This window comes from Bufo bufo, chromosome 7 (assembly GCF_905171765.1).
Source record: "Bufo bufo chromosome 7, aBufBuf1.1, whole genome shotgun sequence".
NCBI lineage: Eukaryota > Metazoa > Chordata > Amphibia > Anura > Bufonidae > Bufo > Bufo bufo.
Genome location: NC_053395.1, coordinates 222,469,619 through 222,484,873, shown reverse-complemented (window position 1 = coordinate 222,484,873; position 15,255 = coordinate 222,469,619). Strand labels below are relative to the sequence as shown.

Below are 15,255 nucleotides of genomic sequence, written 5' to 3'. Positions count from 1 at the left end.
TAGTGCCACAACACAGTGCTCAGCCAGCGCCTGCTGCTACTTGTAGTGCCACAACACAGTGCTCAGCCAGCGCCTGCTGCTACTTGTAGTGCCACAACACAGTGCTCAGCCAGCGCCTGCTGCTACTTGTAGTGCCACAACACAGTGCTCAGCCAGCGCCTGCTGCTACTTGTAGTGCAACAACACAGTGCTCAGCCAGAGCCTGCTGCTACTTGTAGTGCCACCACACAGTGCTCAGCCAGCGCCTGCTGCTCCTTGTAGTGCCACAACAGTGCTCGGCCAGAGCCCGCTACTTCTTCAGTTTCTCCACACATAATGAGCAATCATGGAGACCAGAAGTCATGAGTGGATTGTCAGGAGGACGGAGTGACAGGAGCCCTGGAACTGACACACTGCTGTGCCCCGAACCCCCGCACGACTGCCAGCCTTCACATCTACAAGAGACCGCAAAACTACCAGAGACAAGGAGGACATGACAATGAACCCGCCCGCCTCCCCGGCTTACCATATGCGGGCTCCCTCCGCCCGGCGCCGCGCTACCGCAGCCTGTCACAAGTACCACACACGATTTGGCGGGAACCTGGGAACCTTCCTAGCGCAGGGACGAAGCAACGCACTGTACGTCTGACGTCACTACGCTTCGCACCCCGATGACGTTTACACGGGATTCCCCTGCTTTGTTCTTGGCCAGCTTATAATGGCGGCGCTCTCCGATGACGTCGGGGCTAATTCTGTCATCCGGGTTCCGCGGACGTAGGTCACGTGTGCTGGAGACGTCGGGAGGAGGGGTTCCGGTGGTTGTAGGAGTTTAGAAGAGAAGGGTTCGGTGCGGGAGGAGAGAGCCGAGAGCCTGAAGGCGGGCTCCAGACATGCACAGCCTGGCCACAGCGGCGGTAAGTAACACCGGGAGGGAAGGAGGAGCAACCAGCCGCTTAGAGGGACTGTCGGCCTGAGAGACACAGCCGGTGGGGGTAAAGCTGCCACAGACCAGGGGACCCGTCCACAGCAGGTCATCTGTGCAGCCGCCAGGAAAGTGCGATGTGAGGCTGGTCGATGTTGCCTGGCAACCGTAAAGATGGCGGTCAGCAGCCCCCAAGCCCTGCCTTATCAATAAATATAACATTTATAATACTAGTAGTCTATAATATAACTTATAATACCGTCATACTAATAACTTATAAGACTGTTCGCCCTGTTCTGGTGTCAGAATTTTGCATAGTATTCGTAGGAAGCCGCCGAGGGGAGACGTTATTTCGGTTCCGCCAGTAATGGTCCCACCAGAAATGACCAAGAAAGGCTGACGGGAAATGCTCACAACTTGTTACCTTCAGATGTTTTCGGTTTGTGGCGGTCGCCGTTTGTGCAAAAGTGACAACCGGATTAACTGACGACGGGTTGTCAGGTCCAGGAGGAAGAGCTGAACTAACGTGACATCCAATATGGCTGCTGAGGGGGTTGTCAGACTTGTGGACTCGGCGACTATTGCTGCGACTTCTGATTTATTCGTTTTCGGACGTTTTGCTCTCGGAGGTTGTTGGTCCAGGCCGTGTAATGCTGCATTCCCCCAGCGGATGGCGCTGAGCATTCGGCGAGCCCCAGCTTGGTAAAATCACTTCTGTGCGTCGCCACGGCGGCTCTCGGGTTAAAGGGGTTGTCTGTGATGAGACTTTCCCTTTCAGTTTTGTGTATTGAAAAGTTAGCAACGTCTTCATACTGCATTTCAGTTTCTTTCCATTTTCAAGCTCTCTGCGTAATGTCAGTGAACAGAAACTTTCTTCCATCGAGACCGGTATAGAACTTTTAGAACTCTGACTTCTGACAGCTGAGCCTTTGCTTCTGTAGCATCCGGCAGTATGACTTTGGGCGCCTTCACGTGTGACGGAAACCTGTCCACTGGAATCCACACGTCCGTATTTTTATGTTTTTTTTTTTTATTGTGGATTGTGACTTCCAGTTAACTCCTTTGAAGAAGCCCCCCGAAAATGAATGGAGCAGCCGGTTGCACATGCGTGCGGTAATCCATTCATTTCTATGGGAATTCCGGAGATGGCGCTCAGATAGCTGGGCGCTGTCTATCCCTGGAGCTGCCATAGAAATGAATGGAGCAGCCGGGTAAGACTCCCTAACAACTCCTCCGCGCACATTCAGCTCTGCCAAACGCCTGTGTATGTTCTTTGGGGAAGGGGGAGAAAGCTGCTGCAGACTCTTCTGGACACTTATTTCCCGGGAGATCAGAAAGATGAATTGAAGATATTAATTTCGCCTGATCCTTCTCTCCTCCACAATGTTTCGGGGGAGAGTCAGGAGCTCAGAGTCAGTTGAGCTGTATGGGGGCTCTTTTTCCTCATGTTCAGGGTTCATTCACATGTCCGTAGTGTATTGCGGATCCGCAATACACCTGGCCGGCACCCCCCATAGAACTGCCTATTCTTGTCCACAATTGCGGACAAGAATAGGACATGTTCTACTTTTTGCGGACCCGTGGCCCGGAAGTTCGGGGCTAAATCCCAGAAGTTCGGGGCCGCAGCACTGTGTGCTGTCCGCATCTTTTCTGTCCCCATAGAGAATGAATGGGTCCGCACCCATTCCGCAAAATTGCGCAACAGATGCGGACCAATTTGCGGATGTGTGAATGGAGTCTCACAGGATAGGGCATCAGTGTCTGACCAGCCGCTGGGGCCCCGTGTTCCCCCAGTTGAATAGTGGTGAGCATACGTTCCGTTCTGGGGGCCACAGCTGTCGGATCTCACCAGCCAGACACATCGCCAATCCTGTGGTAGAGGAGAAGTCATTGTCATGGGATAAGCCATATAGACTCCATAGGAATATACGGAGAGCTACCTATACTGTGTGTATTTCTGCAGATGCATTCCTTCCCGTGTGAGGGCACCCATAGACAATCCTCTGTGAGTGGAGCAAACTCTCAGCTGTTAAAAGTATTAGGGTTGTACAGGTTTGGATGCAGAAACTTTTCTCATCTACCAACAGCAAGCAGAGATCTTGAAAACAATGAAAAATTAAAAGGGTTTTCCAGGATTGTTTTTCACTCTGGATAGGTCACCAGTATCTGATCGTGGGGGTCTGACACCCGGGGCCCCGGCCGATCAGCTATTTTGAGAGCACCACGGCCTTCTTAGAGCCCCACATAGTATAGCAGCTGTGCTCGGTTTTGCACTCAGCTCCATTCACTTGAATTGGACTGAGCTGCTCCTAGACCACGTAAAAGGCGAACGTGATGTCACTTGGCCTAGGAAAGAAAAGCAGAGAGAAGGCCGGTGTCTTCTCAAACTGCTGATCGGAGGGGGTCCCGGGTGTCGGACCCGTACATATCAGATATGGATTACCTATGCTGAGGATGGGTCATCAGTATAAAACTCCCGGAAGACCCCTTTAACAACGCAAATTTTAGAACTTTGTATCCCATCTTGGTTTTGCATCTAGATAAAATTGGAGAATCCATTTGAAAGGGGTTGTCAACGCCATAAGATCTTATCACGTATCCACAGTCCCATAAAGAATGAATGGAGCGGCAGCAAGCATTCGCGACCACCACACCATTCAGTCCAGGACCCATTTTTGGGATCAGTGGGGGTTCCCAGCAGTTGGACCCCCATTGATCAGAAACTTGTCACCTCTTATGGAGCGGTGATAAGTTCATATGGTGGGACGCCACCCGTTAAGTTACAGATACAGTTTCTGTATGTGGGGATAGTATGTGGCATGTGCCCATCACTTTAAAAGGGTTTTATGATTTTATTTTTATTTTTTTACACGGATGACCCACCCTCAGGATAAGTCATCAGTATCTGATTGATGGGGGTCTGACGCCCAGCGATCAGCTGTTTGAGAAGGCACCGGCGTTCCAAGCACAGCGCCGTGCATTGTATAGAAGCTGTTCTTAGTATCGTGCTCAGCTCAGTTCACTTGGATGCGGCTGAGCTGCGCTCCCAGGTCATGTGACCGACGATCGTGACGTCTCTGGCCTAGGAAAAGCAGAGAGAAGGCCGTGGCACTACTGCAAACGCCGGTGCATTTTCAAACATCTGATCGTCGGGGGTCCCAGGTGTCAGACCAATCGGATACTAATGACCAATCCAGAAGAAATCTCGGAAAACCGTTTAAATAGTCTGCTACCCTCATTTGTTAAGCTGGCCTTACATCTAAGACCGTTATCTTTCCCATATGAATGCTTGGCAGAGTGTACATATTAATATTGGAGAGGGGGGCACTGCCAGACCCCTCCAGACACTTCTTACATCCTGGCAGTATGTTGTAGTCTGTAGAACATGGAATAAATGTGCTTTTTTCTTTTCATCACCCCTTGCAGCCTGTGCCAGCAGCTCTAGCACAAGTCGACAGGGAGAAGATCTATCAGTGGATCAATGAGCTATCAAGCCCAGAGACTCGTGAGAACGCCCTGCTGGAGCTGAGCAAGAAGCGGGAATCTGTCCCAGACCTCGCCCCTATGCTATGGCATTCATTCGGCACTATTGCTGCGCTGTTACAGGTCCGTCTCCACAGATGTTCTGTCATTTTACTTGTGCAGTGACCGGGACTCATCATTCTAATTCTCATCTGCTTCTTTCCAGGAAATTGTTAATATCTATCCATCCATTAATCCGCCAACCCTGACGGCACATCAGTCTAACAGAGTGTGCAATGCACTGGCCCTGCTGCAATGTGTGGCTTCTCACCCAGAAACCAGGTACCCGGGGAAAAACATAAACTGTTAGGCATCACGCACACGGCCATGTTACAGCTCTGTGATGTATGGAGCAGAAATAAGGGCGTGCATAGAGGTGCATGGGCCCTAACAGAGCCTGTAAAGTGGTTGGCCAATTGACACTGCTGAACGGCAAATGGATGTGTACGGTATCTGGATTCTGCTACCTGTATCTGGGCATGCATCGGACTCGCCCATTTGCCATTCAGCACCTATGCATAATGGAAGGGATCCAGGAGCAGTCAGAGTAAGTGGTCTCCACCATCATGCAGGGAATGACAGGTGATTATGTTTATGTCGCTGACAGACAGGGGCCTCTGTTAGGGTAGCTGGGCTACAGTATACAGGCATGGATCAATAGGTATGCAGCTGTTCTTCCATAGTATAGTACCTGACCCAGCATGGTAAGGCAGCACGGGAGGTCCCCTTAGTACGGGACTTAGTGTGCCACCACACCACCTCCTGCACACAGCCCTGTCATAAGTACGCACTTTAGTATCTGTTTGCAGCACGTTTTTGGCCCATATCAGACGTATAGTAATGTACCCATTTTATTTTATAATGGAAATCAGTTCAGATCTGTAGAAGACATAAAGGGTAAAACTCAAAGCAATGAGGTCACAGAGGAGACTGCTTAAATCAGAGTTAGGTGCGCGGACTCTCCCTATAAACTTACAATATCGAGTTAGGGGGATAGTTCTAAACGATAACCCTGTCAGTCAGAGGCACTATTAAAGTATTTCCATTATTTTAAGAGGACCTCTCCCCTCTCCTGACCGGCCTGTTTTAATAGCTTCATGCATTCCCCATGTAGTAATAATTCTGGAGCCTCTATTCTTATGGCTCTATGTTGTGCCGTTCCTCTATTATTTCTACTAGAAGTTATGAATGAATTGCTAGCAGTCTGCAGTAAGGGTACAGAGGGGCGGTAACATGTTGGGGGTGTGTCCCTGCACAGACTCACTCTATCCAATCGGTACTGCCATTTTCAGACTGTGCAGGGACACACCCCCAACATGTTACCACCCCTCTGTACCCTTACTGCAGACTGCTAGCAATTCATTCATAACTTCTAGTAGAAATAATAGAGGAACGGCACAACATAGAGCCATAAGAATAGAGGCTCCAGAATTATTACTACATGGGGAATGCATGAAGCTATTAAAACAGGCCGGTCAGGAGAGGGGACATGTCCTCTTTAATGTTACAGCATATCACATTGCTGCCGGCCGCCCCTTGTGCAAGAAAAGTCAGCAAAAAAAGCAATGTGACCCCTTTATTCTAAGGATCAGCTGGTGTCCAGGCAGCCGAATCGTTAGGTGATGGCATAGTCTAGCTTTATGCCATCACTTACTTTGATGAAGCCTTTAGATATGTGAGTGACATGGCAGTGAGCCCTCTACATGATGATGTCATATTTCATTTCAGGTCTGCTTTTCTTGCGGCACACATTCCCTTGTTCCTGTATCCCTTCCTTCACACAGTCAGCAAAACCCGGCCCTTTGAATATCTCCGCCTGACCAGCCTGGGAGTCATTGGTAAGACGTGGTAGATATCTCAATGACAGTAGCCTGCTCTCATTGTATGTCACTTTTGTGAAGGCATCGCAACCCTAAAATAATTCCTGTAAAACCATCCCTATTCTCATGTCAGTATTGGAGATTATACGGATATAATGGGGGGGGGGGGGGTCCTCTGTCATTGTCCATGACAGTGAGGTACCTGGGGGGGGGGGGGGGCCCGATCACCAGAGCACAGGCCGCTCTTTGTAACGTTGTTCTTTTCTCCATCTTTTAGGAGCACTGGTGAAGACGGATGAACAAGAAGTCATCAACTTTCTCCTCACGACTGAAATTATCCCCCTGTGTCTGCGGATTATGGAGTCTGGAAGTGAACTCTCTAAGACGGTACAGCAGCCTCCGCCTTCTCGTGTCCAGTGATTACTGATAGGAAATGAGGGCTTTTATGGACTTCTCGGTCTCTGTTCACCTCCTGTCTGGACGAGGCTGCAGCCATGTCTAGTTACACACATAATGACTCTTATTGAGATCTGAGATGTTGTACTTCACTTCTTGCTAAGTTTGTTCTCTCTTTAAGGTGGCCACATTTATTCTGCAGAAGATCCTGCTGGATGACACCGGCCTGGCCTACATCTGCCAGACGTACGAGCGCTTCTCTCATGTCGCAATGATCTTGGTAAGATTTCAGCAAGTCGTTCTCTGAAATTCTTCTAGAACTGGTCCCTTTTGCTCACAGGGAAAGGGAAAGATCTATAAAGCGAAATGGAAATGTTTCCCTTCCAGGATCTGTTCCCATTTACAGATCTTCCAGATCTTAATAATTCCTATAATTATTTGGACATCTTCATGGTATTGATTGCCAAATACTAAGTATTATTACACACCCAAAGCACTCCTTTAGGGGACCTTATGCTTTTACCCTCTCTCGCCCTGTACCACATAGTATGCCGTGGAAAGTACATACTTTCTGTGAGTTGCCGTAATGGTGAGGGCACATCGCTTGTGGGTGCACTTGTATTTACAGCTGGAACACTGCTCTCACTGCTGGGATTAAAATTAAAGGGGTATTTCCATCTGGAACATTGATATATCATATGCCATCAGTGTCCAGTAAGTGCAGGTCCCACCTCTAGGACCAACTCCCGTCTCCAGAACGGGGCCCCTGATGTGAAGAACAGCACACCATGTGTGTGCAACAAGCTTTCCATTCATCTGTGAGTTCCATAAATAGCCAAGCGAGCGTGCTCGGCTGTTTTCTGAAGGCCTATAGTAGTGGATGGAGAGCGCATAATCAAGCATGGCCTCCTCTCCATTTACTACTATTGGACTGCTAGAAGCTAGACTATTTACGGAACTCCCATAATGGTGAACGGAGGGTGGCTGCGCATGGATGGCTGCAGTCTGATCACTTCAGGGACCGTATTCTGGCAAGAGCAACCGGTCCCTTAGGTAGGAACTGTACCTATCTGACATTGGCATATCCTAGCAGTATGCAGTCTGTGTCCCAGATGGGAATACTCCTTTAATCTCTTAGGCTAATTTCAGATGAGCGTGTCCACTGCAGGAAATACGCTCCATGTGGGAGCCCGATTACCCGTTATGGACACTGCTCCTTTCACTGGACCGAATAGTATTATGATAGTTTATAATGCTGTGTGTCCCTGCCCAACCTTGGATTTATTGCATTGTACTGATGGCATTATGTCAGTACGTTTCAGTAGATCCGAGATCGGGCAGGGACGCACAGCATTAAAAAACTTATAATACCATTCGGTCCCGTGAAAGGAGCAGTGTCCCTAGCAGGAAATTACTCTCCCACACAGAGCATGTTTCCTGCAGTGGACACGCTCATCTGACATTAGCCCTGGATGGATTGTCAATGCTGACCATGGCATCTAAGTGGTTAAAGAGAGGGAGGGTGGTGTGTTTTTTTTTTTTTAATAGCATCCCAAATTTTGGAGCCCCGCAAAGTGGTGGCTGGAGGCTTCCGGTCTGGCCACCACCAAGCGCGCTCCTCATAGAAGTGAAGGGGAGCGCAACGCGCATGACCGGCCACCGCTCCAATTCACTTCTATGGGCTCGAAGGAAATAGCCTAGCCAGCGCTCGACTATTTTCGGCAGCCCCATAGAAAATGAATGAATGAATGGAGGGAGGCTGTGCCTGCGTAGTGCACCCTCCACCACTTTCGGGGCTCCGTTCTAGATATAGGTGTGGGGACCCGCTCCTATAAGACAATGGGGGCATATCCTAACAATATACCCCTATTGTCTGTGAGGCAGAATAGTTTGCAATTAAGTTTTATTTTTTATTTTGTCATGTGTAGGGCAAAATGGTGCTGCAGCTCTCCAAGGAACCGTCGGCTAGGCTGCTGAAACATGTAGTGCGCTGTTATCTTCGCCTCTCAGACAACCCCAGGTATGTTCCCCCTTTCCTTTTAATTCACTTGTACTTTTTCTTAAGTCAGGGGGCTTATGCCTTTGTCATTGCCTAATAGTTAATTGCTGATGGCAGACTAGAGGGGCCTTTATTAGCACCCTGGCTGCTATGGGTGGCAGAGGAGAGGCACTTCCCTCTGTCTAGGCACTTAGATGCCATGGTGGGGTTTCTTCTCCAGTCCTGGCCATTGCAGCAGAATGTCAGCTATGCTCTACATTTACAGCACTTGGCGATATCTGATGTTTTAATATTCTGCGTTGATTTCTGATGCAGAGCTCCACACCCTCTGCAAAGACACAGACTAGATTGTTAAAATTGAGTCTCCCTCCAGTCACCACTAGGTGGCAATCTGCTGGAAATACACAGTCCTCAGTGAGCGGCAGGTCAGCTATTATAGCACTTATGGCTGTAAATATGGGGTTACGTAAACATGCATGTCTCCTTTATGTTACAGAGCACGTGAGGCGCTGAGACAATGTCTTCCTGACCAGCTGAAGGACACAACATTCGCCCAGGTACTGAAGGACGACACCACAACCAAACGCTGGCTGGCTCAGCTGGTTAAGAACCTACAAGAAGGTCAAGTCACCGACCCCAGGGGGATCCCACTTCCTCCCCAATGACCTCATCATGAAGGAAATGTGATGCAGCTGTGCTGATGAGCGCAGGATCTGGTACGGCAGGAGTTGCGTCGATTCTGTCTTCTTTCCGAAGACTTTCCTGGCCAAGATATTCGATGCACCAGTTCTCAGGCCGGTGGGGGTTTTGCTTCAGCTCAAGGATTGTCATGAGGGACTCGGCGTTCTTGTTGATCAAGAACTGGCCGCTCTAGAACTTCCTCCTGGATCTTCAGGTCACTGGACTGCGGTGATCTAGTGTCATGTTTACAGACTACTAACCTATAGTGCAGTCACCAGAGCATCCTCATCGACCACTGCCTGCCATCCTCTCTGCACTTCTATCCAAGCTTCTGGCTGTGTCCAAACTTTACAAAACAAAGTAAATCCAAGAAAACTTTTATATTTTCACTATGGAGATGTTAAATAATGCGTTAGTTTGCAAAATGTTTTGCAGAATAATATGCAAAGCATTCCAAAATAAGGCTGTGGTTTCTTCATGTGTTGCAGGTTTTAATAAATACGGAGTTCAGACACTCGCTCCTCGTTTTTTACTTGAATCTGTTAGACCTGGCGTTGAATCGGTTAGATCCTTAATCTGTTAGACCTGCCGTCAGCTATAATGTATCCGTTACTAAATGTCCTCACATCCTCAGCGGTTTCCTGAGGCTTTCCTGCCTGTTTCTAACCCTGTACAAGCTGTAACATGAACAGGATCTCGTCAGTCGGGCTGTCAATGGCCTCACTCGTTGATCTTAAAGGGAACCTGTCACCTGGATTTTGTGTATAGAGCTGAGGACATGGCTTGCTAGATGGCCGCTAGCACATCCGCCATTCCCAGTCCCCATAGCTCTGTGTGCTTTTATTGTGTACAAAACCCGATTTGATACATATGCAAATTAACCTGAGATGAGTCCTGTCCCCGACTCATCTCACGTACAGGACTCATCTCAGGTTAATTTGCATATGTATCAAGTCGTTTTTTTTCCGCAATAAAAGCACACCGAGCTATGGGGACTGGGTATAGCGGATGTGCTAGCGGCCATCTAGCAACCCATGTCCTCAGCTCTATACACAAAATCCCGGTGACAGGTTCCCTTTAAGGTTCAGAAAGAAGAAATATTCTTTCTAATAAATCTGGAATAAAGAGAATGTGGGGCCTACAAGTCCTGGGGTAGGCACTTTCCTCATGCTCCATTTTGACAAAGGAAGGTGTCTTTGTTTCACCTGTATTTATTTTTGCAATTTGCAGAGTTATTCCTCTGTGTGCCTATATCATGAGAATAGCTCCCTGTATATGGTGACATGACCAGCAGAATATTGAGTGCAGCTCTGGAGTATAATACAGGATGTAACTCAGGATAAGTAATGTATGTACACAGTGACTCCACCAGCAGAATAGTGAGTGCAGCTCTGGAGTATAATACAGGATGTAAGTAAGGATCAGTACAGGATAAGTAATGTATGTACACAGTGACTGCACCAGCAGAATAGTGAGTGCAGCTCTGGAGTATAATACAGGATGTAACTCCGGATCAGTACAGGATAAGTAATGTATGTACACAGTGACTGCACCAGCAGAATAGTGAGTGCAGCTCTGGAGTATAATACAGGATGTAACTCAGGATCAGTGCAGGATAAGTAATGTAATGTATGTATACAGTGACTGCACCAGCAGAATAGTGAGTGCAGCTCTAGAGTATAATACAGGATGTAACTCAGGATCAGTACAGGATAAGTAATGTATGTACACAGTGACTGCACCAGCAGAATAGCGAGTGCAGCTCTGGAGTATAATACAGGATGTAACTCAGGATCAGTACAGGATAAGTAATGTATATACACAGTGACTGCACCAGCAGAATAGCGAGTGCAGCTCTGGAGTATAATACAGGATGTAAGTAAGGATCAGTATGCAGTGGCTGCTACACTGGGTCCCCCAAACACTATTGAGGTGTCACGACGTGTTGCTGCTCTCTGGAATGGATTGTAAGGTGTGGTGCACCCCAATAAGAAATAAGTCCAGAGAGTCAGGGTCCGCAGTAACCAATTCAAGTGCAAAACAATAGAGGCGAGGTATAGGGCTGACTTCCCCAGTCTCCTCCCTAGCAGAAAGTTTTGTGCTGAGGAAAGGCCTGAGCTAGCTGTCCCTCTCTTTCTTCCAGAAGGCTGGTGGCCCTAGATCTGTTGCTCAGTATCCATGTCTCGGTGTCTTCTGGTCACTCATGCGGTCTGAAAGAGTCTCTTCTAAGCACTGGTCCATATCTGCAGACAACTTGGAGCTCTGACTGCTGTACTTTATACAGTTTCTATCCAAACTAGAACCTTCTAGTGGGGGTGGGGTGAAGAAGCACAGCCTAAGGTCTCATGCACACTCACGTTTTTTCATATTTTTTTTCGTTTCCGTTCCGTTTTTTTGCGTTCTGTATACAGAACCATTCATTTCAATGGATCCGCAAAAAAACGGAAGGTACTCCGTATGCCTTCTGTTTCCATTTTTCCGTTCCGTTCAAAGATAGAACAGTACTATCCTTGTAGTTATGCGGACAATAATGGCATATGTTCTATCAGGGGACAGCTGTTCTGTTCCGCAAAAAACTGAATGCACACGGACGTCGTCTGTATTTTTTGCGGATCCGTTCTTTTCGGTCGTGTGCATGAGGCCTAACAGAAACAATGTTGCAATTTCAGTCTGTCATAGACTTGTATACAGTTTCAAGTCCATGGGAATGACTAAGCAGTTTTTCCAGACCTAATCAAGTCTTCAGATGTAAACAGCAGAGCTAAACAAAAACTTTGCATAGTCCCTTATAGTAACTGTGGAAGATTTCTAACTTCTCAGTGCATAAGTGGCCCCAAAGTGTCCGTATTAGCTGGCTGTGCATTAACCCTTCCCACTGCAGCTGTAGTGTAATAACAGTGCAAATGAACAGAATGTATTACAATAACCATATAAAATGCCGTTTGATATATAAAACAGTAAGTGTAAACAATGGCATAAATCACAGTGCAAGTTAACCCTAAAGTAGCGAGTTGATAACTTTTGCATAGTAGCAATAGGGGAAAATGTCCATAGATGGGACCTACACGATCAGAATTGCCTCTCCTGAGCCTAAGGCTACTTTCACACTGGCGTTTTGGTTTCAGTTTATGAGATCCGTTCAGGGATCTCACAAGCGGTCCAAAACGGATCAGTTTTGCCCTTAATTCATTCTGAATAGATAAGGATCCGCTCAGAATGCATCAGTTTGGCTCCGTTCAGTCTCCATTCCGCGTGTCCGTCTGACAAAACTGAGCCAAATGGGGACTGATCCGTTTTCCATGACACAATCTGGCACAATAGAAAACTGATCCGTCCTCCATTGGCTTTCAATGGTGTTTAAGACTGATCCTTCTTGGCTATGTTAAAGATAATACAACCGGATCCTTTCTCAACGGATGCAGAGGGTTGTATTATCTGAACGGATGCGTTTGTGCAGATCCATGACTGATCCGCACCAAACGTGAGTGTGAAAGTAGCCTAAGCCTACAAAATTCAGGGCAATGTCGAATCCAGCTATAGGATACTCTGGATTGGAAGCCATTGGCAGGAGTGCATGGGCCAAAAATGGGGAGGCCCCCCCCCCCCACTTCTCTAAATGTCCAATGCAAAAAAGTTAGACCAGCACCTCCAAACAACATGAAAAAAGGAGTTCAGGCGCACACTACCATGAAGACCATGTAAAAACAAACGACAACTACAAGTAGCAGCAGACTGCCATGCACAAAGGAAATTGCATCACTGCTGTACTAAGGCTACTTTCACACTTGCGGCAGAGTGATCCGGAAAGCAGTTCCGTCGCCAGCAAAAACGTATACGCCAACTGATGGCATTAGTAAGACTGATCAGTCAAAAAAATGCATTGAAATGCCGGATCCGTCTTTCCGGTGTCATCTGGCAAAACGGCTCCGGCATTTATTTTTTTCACCTTTTTTTCTGTATGCGCATGCGCAGACCGGAAGGACGGATCCGGCACTAATACATTCTTATGAAAAAAAATGCTGGATCCGGCATTCAGGCAAGTCTTAAATTTTTTTGGGCTGGAGATAAAACGGTAGCATGCCGCAGTTTTATCTTTTGCCTGATCAGTCAAAATGACTGAACTGTAGACATCCTGATGCATCCTGAACAGATCGCTCTCCATTCAGAATGCATGGGGATAAAACTGATCAGTTCTTTTCCGGTATTGAGCCCCTAGGACGGAACTCTATGCCGGAAAAGAAAACCGCCAGTGTGAAAGTACCCTTACTATATGAAAATTAGAAGCTATTTTGCACACAATTTTGAATCGTTCTACATGGCCCTGAATTTTGTAGGATTAGGCCCAGAAGATACGAGTCTGACAGTGTAGGTCCCATATGTGTAAGCCACCTTGTCGTTGGTAGAGGGTCCTGACACAATTTTGATCAACCCTTTTTTTAAAAATTTTTTGGAGGTGCTATTCTGACACTGTTTTTCTGCATTGTACTTCTCAGCGTTTCAGCTGTTTAGTAGATTGCTCCACAAAGCGATTGCATGTTGGAAGGAGAGGGCCGGCCAGTGGCGCCTCCACTGTGTGAAGTTAGCATACCTGCCTGGTGCTGGGCGGCTTCACTGCAGGAATATGGCAGAGCGCACAGTCTGCGCAGGCCAAGTCCCCCATGGTCTGTGCAGTAAACTGAAGTCTTCCCAGACGAGAGAGATGTAGACAAAGACATTGCCCATTGAGAAAAAAAGCGTCTGTCACTTAAGGTATATCGGCTTTGTGTTGACTTTGCCATCAGATCCAAATCCTATGTGACTGATGATCTTCTGGGAAACCTGATGGTTCAAGGATCAGTCTCCTAGTTTCAACTGAGATGATCTGCTTGGGTATTGGCGACTATGGTTGTCTTGTTTATGGGACGTTTTGATAAATTGAAGATTGTTCTTCTCTCCTTCGTGTTGGAAGATACAGACTTCTTATAGTTGCTCCGTGTTTCTTGGACTGAGGATGAGACATCTGAATAAGGGATCTCCCGTCTAAAGATTCTTCACCAACCACCATCTGAGGATTTCCCTACCTGAAGATCTTTTCCATACAGTCAAGATCTTCCTCTGGAGTAACCTGAAATTAACTTCCTCCCTTGAGTTGCTCATATAACTTGTGTCTAATGTCTCAACACTGTTACAGCTCTTCAGATGGTGGAAGAGGAATCCAAATCTGTAGACGTCTCTCCTGAGGAAGAGATAGAAGTGTCTTCTCGAGAGCCCATGATGGACCTAAAAACAGAAAACATTTTCTTGGTGTAAGTTTGGATTTTTCCAGTATTTTAGGAACCTATGATGCTACAATACGCCACAGTGGGGAACATAGCTTTTATCAACTGATCCCTGGAGCACGCCAAGATGTCCAGATATTGGTCAACTTGTACTCCTTATAACCTCAAAAAGCTGACAATGCTGATCTTTGTGATAAGAGAATGGGAGGTGTCCTGTTTGTGACAACGATTCTGTTGCGAGGCAGGCAATCAAATTCCGGAGAATAAATTTTATTTTTTTTCATTGATGAAAAGACCCCAAGAATCTGGAGTGTTCTCTGACCATAGAAGGCAAAAATCTTTCTCCAACTGGTGGCCTACCGAGCTCGACGTAAGAATTCTGCTTCTTTGGAAGACTTCTTCTTGAGGCTCCAAACTTTTCTCCTCTCAACCATGTATTTATATAGTGTCTGTCTTCTCAAAAGCATCTTCTGCCTCTCATGGATAGAAAGGGATGACTTTCATTTCCTGGACACCCAAGAATAAAGAGCTCCCCTTATCCTCGCTGAGGCTTTCTTGGGTGATTTAATTTTGTTTCAAAAAAGAATGAGGGATTCAAAGTCAAGGAAGGTAAAGAAAGGTTGGAGGCCACATCTCCTGACCAGGGTTTAATCCATGTACAGTAGATCTTTATGATTT

The 15,255-nt window shown here is 47.1% G+C and overlaps 2 protein-coding genes across 3 annotated transcripts in view; one reads left to right on the top strand and one right to left on the bottom strand.

Annotated features, from left to right (window-relative positions):
* USP37 (ubiquitin specific peptidase 37) overlaps positions 1 to 620 on the bottom strand; it is a 30,884-nt gene extending 30,264 nt beyond the window's left edge. For both annotated transcript variants that reach the window (XM_040441262.1, XM_040441264.1), the window contains exon 1: positions 506 to 620. The gene's annotated coding sequence lies outside the window, so the exon portion shown is untranslated. The remainder of the gene's footprint in view (positions 1 to 505) is intronic.
* A 132-nt stretch (positions 621 to 752) lies between these two features.
* Positions 753 to 9,836, top strand: CNOT9 (CCR4-NOT transcription complex subunit 9). The gene is made up of 8 exons (XM_040441289.1): positions 753 to 893; positions 4,328 to 4,507; positions 4,590 to 4,705; positions 6,152 to 6,261; positions 6,521 to 6,630; positions 6,821 to 6,919; positions 8,568 to 8,659; positions 9,135 to 9,836. The coding sequence occupies exons 1-8, from the start codon at positions 870 to 872 to the stop codon at positions 9,301 to 9,303; spliced, it is 900 nt and encodes a 299-aa protein (XP_040297223.1). The 5' UTR covers positions 753 to 869; the 3' UTR covers positions 9,304 to 9,836.
* The last annotated feature ends 5,419 nt before the right edge of the window (positions 9,837 to 15,255 follow it).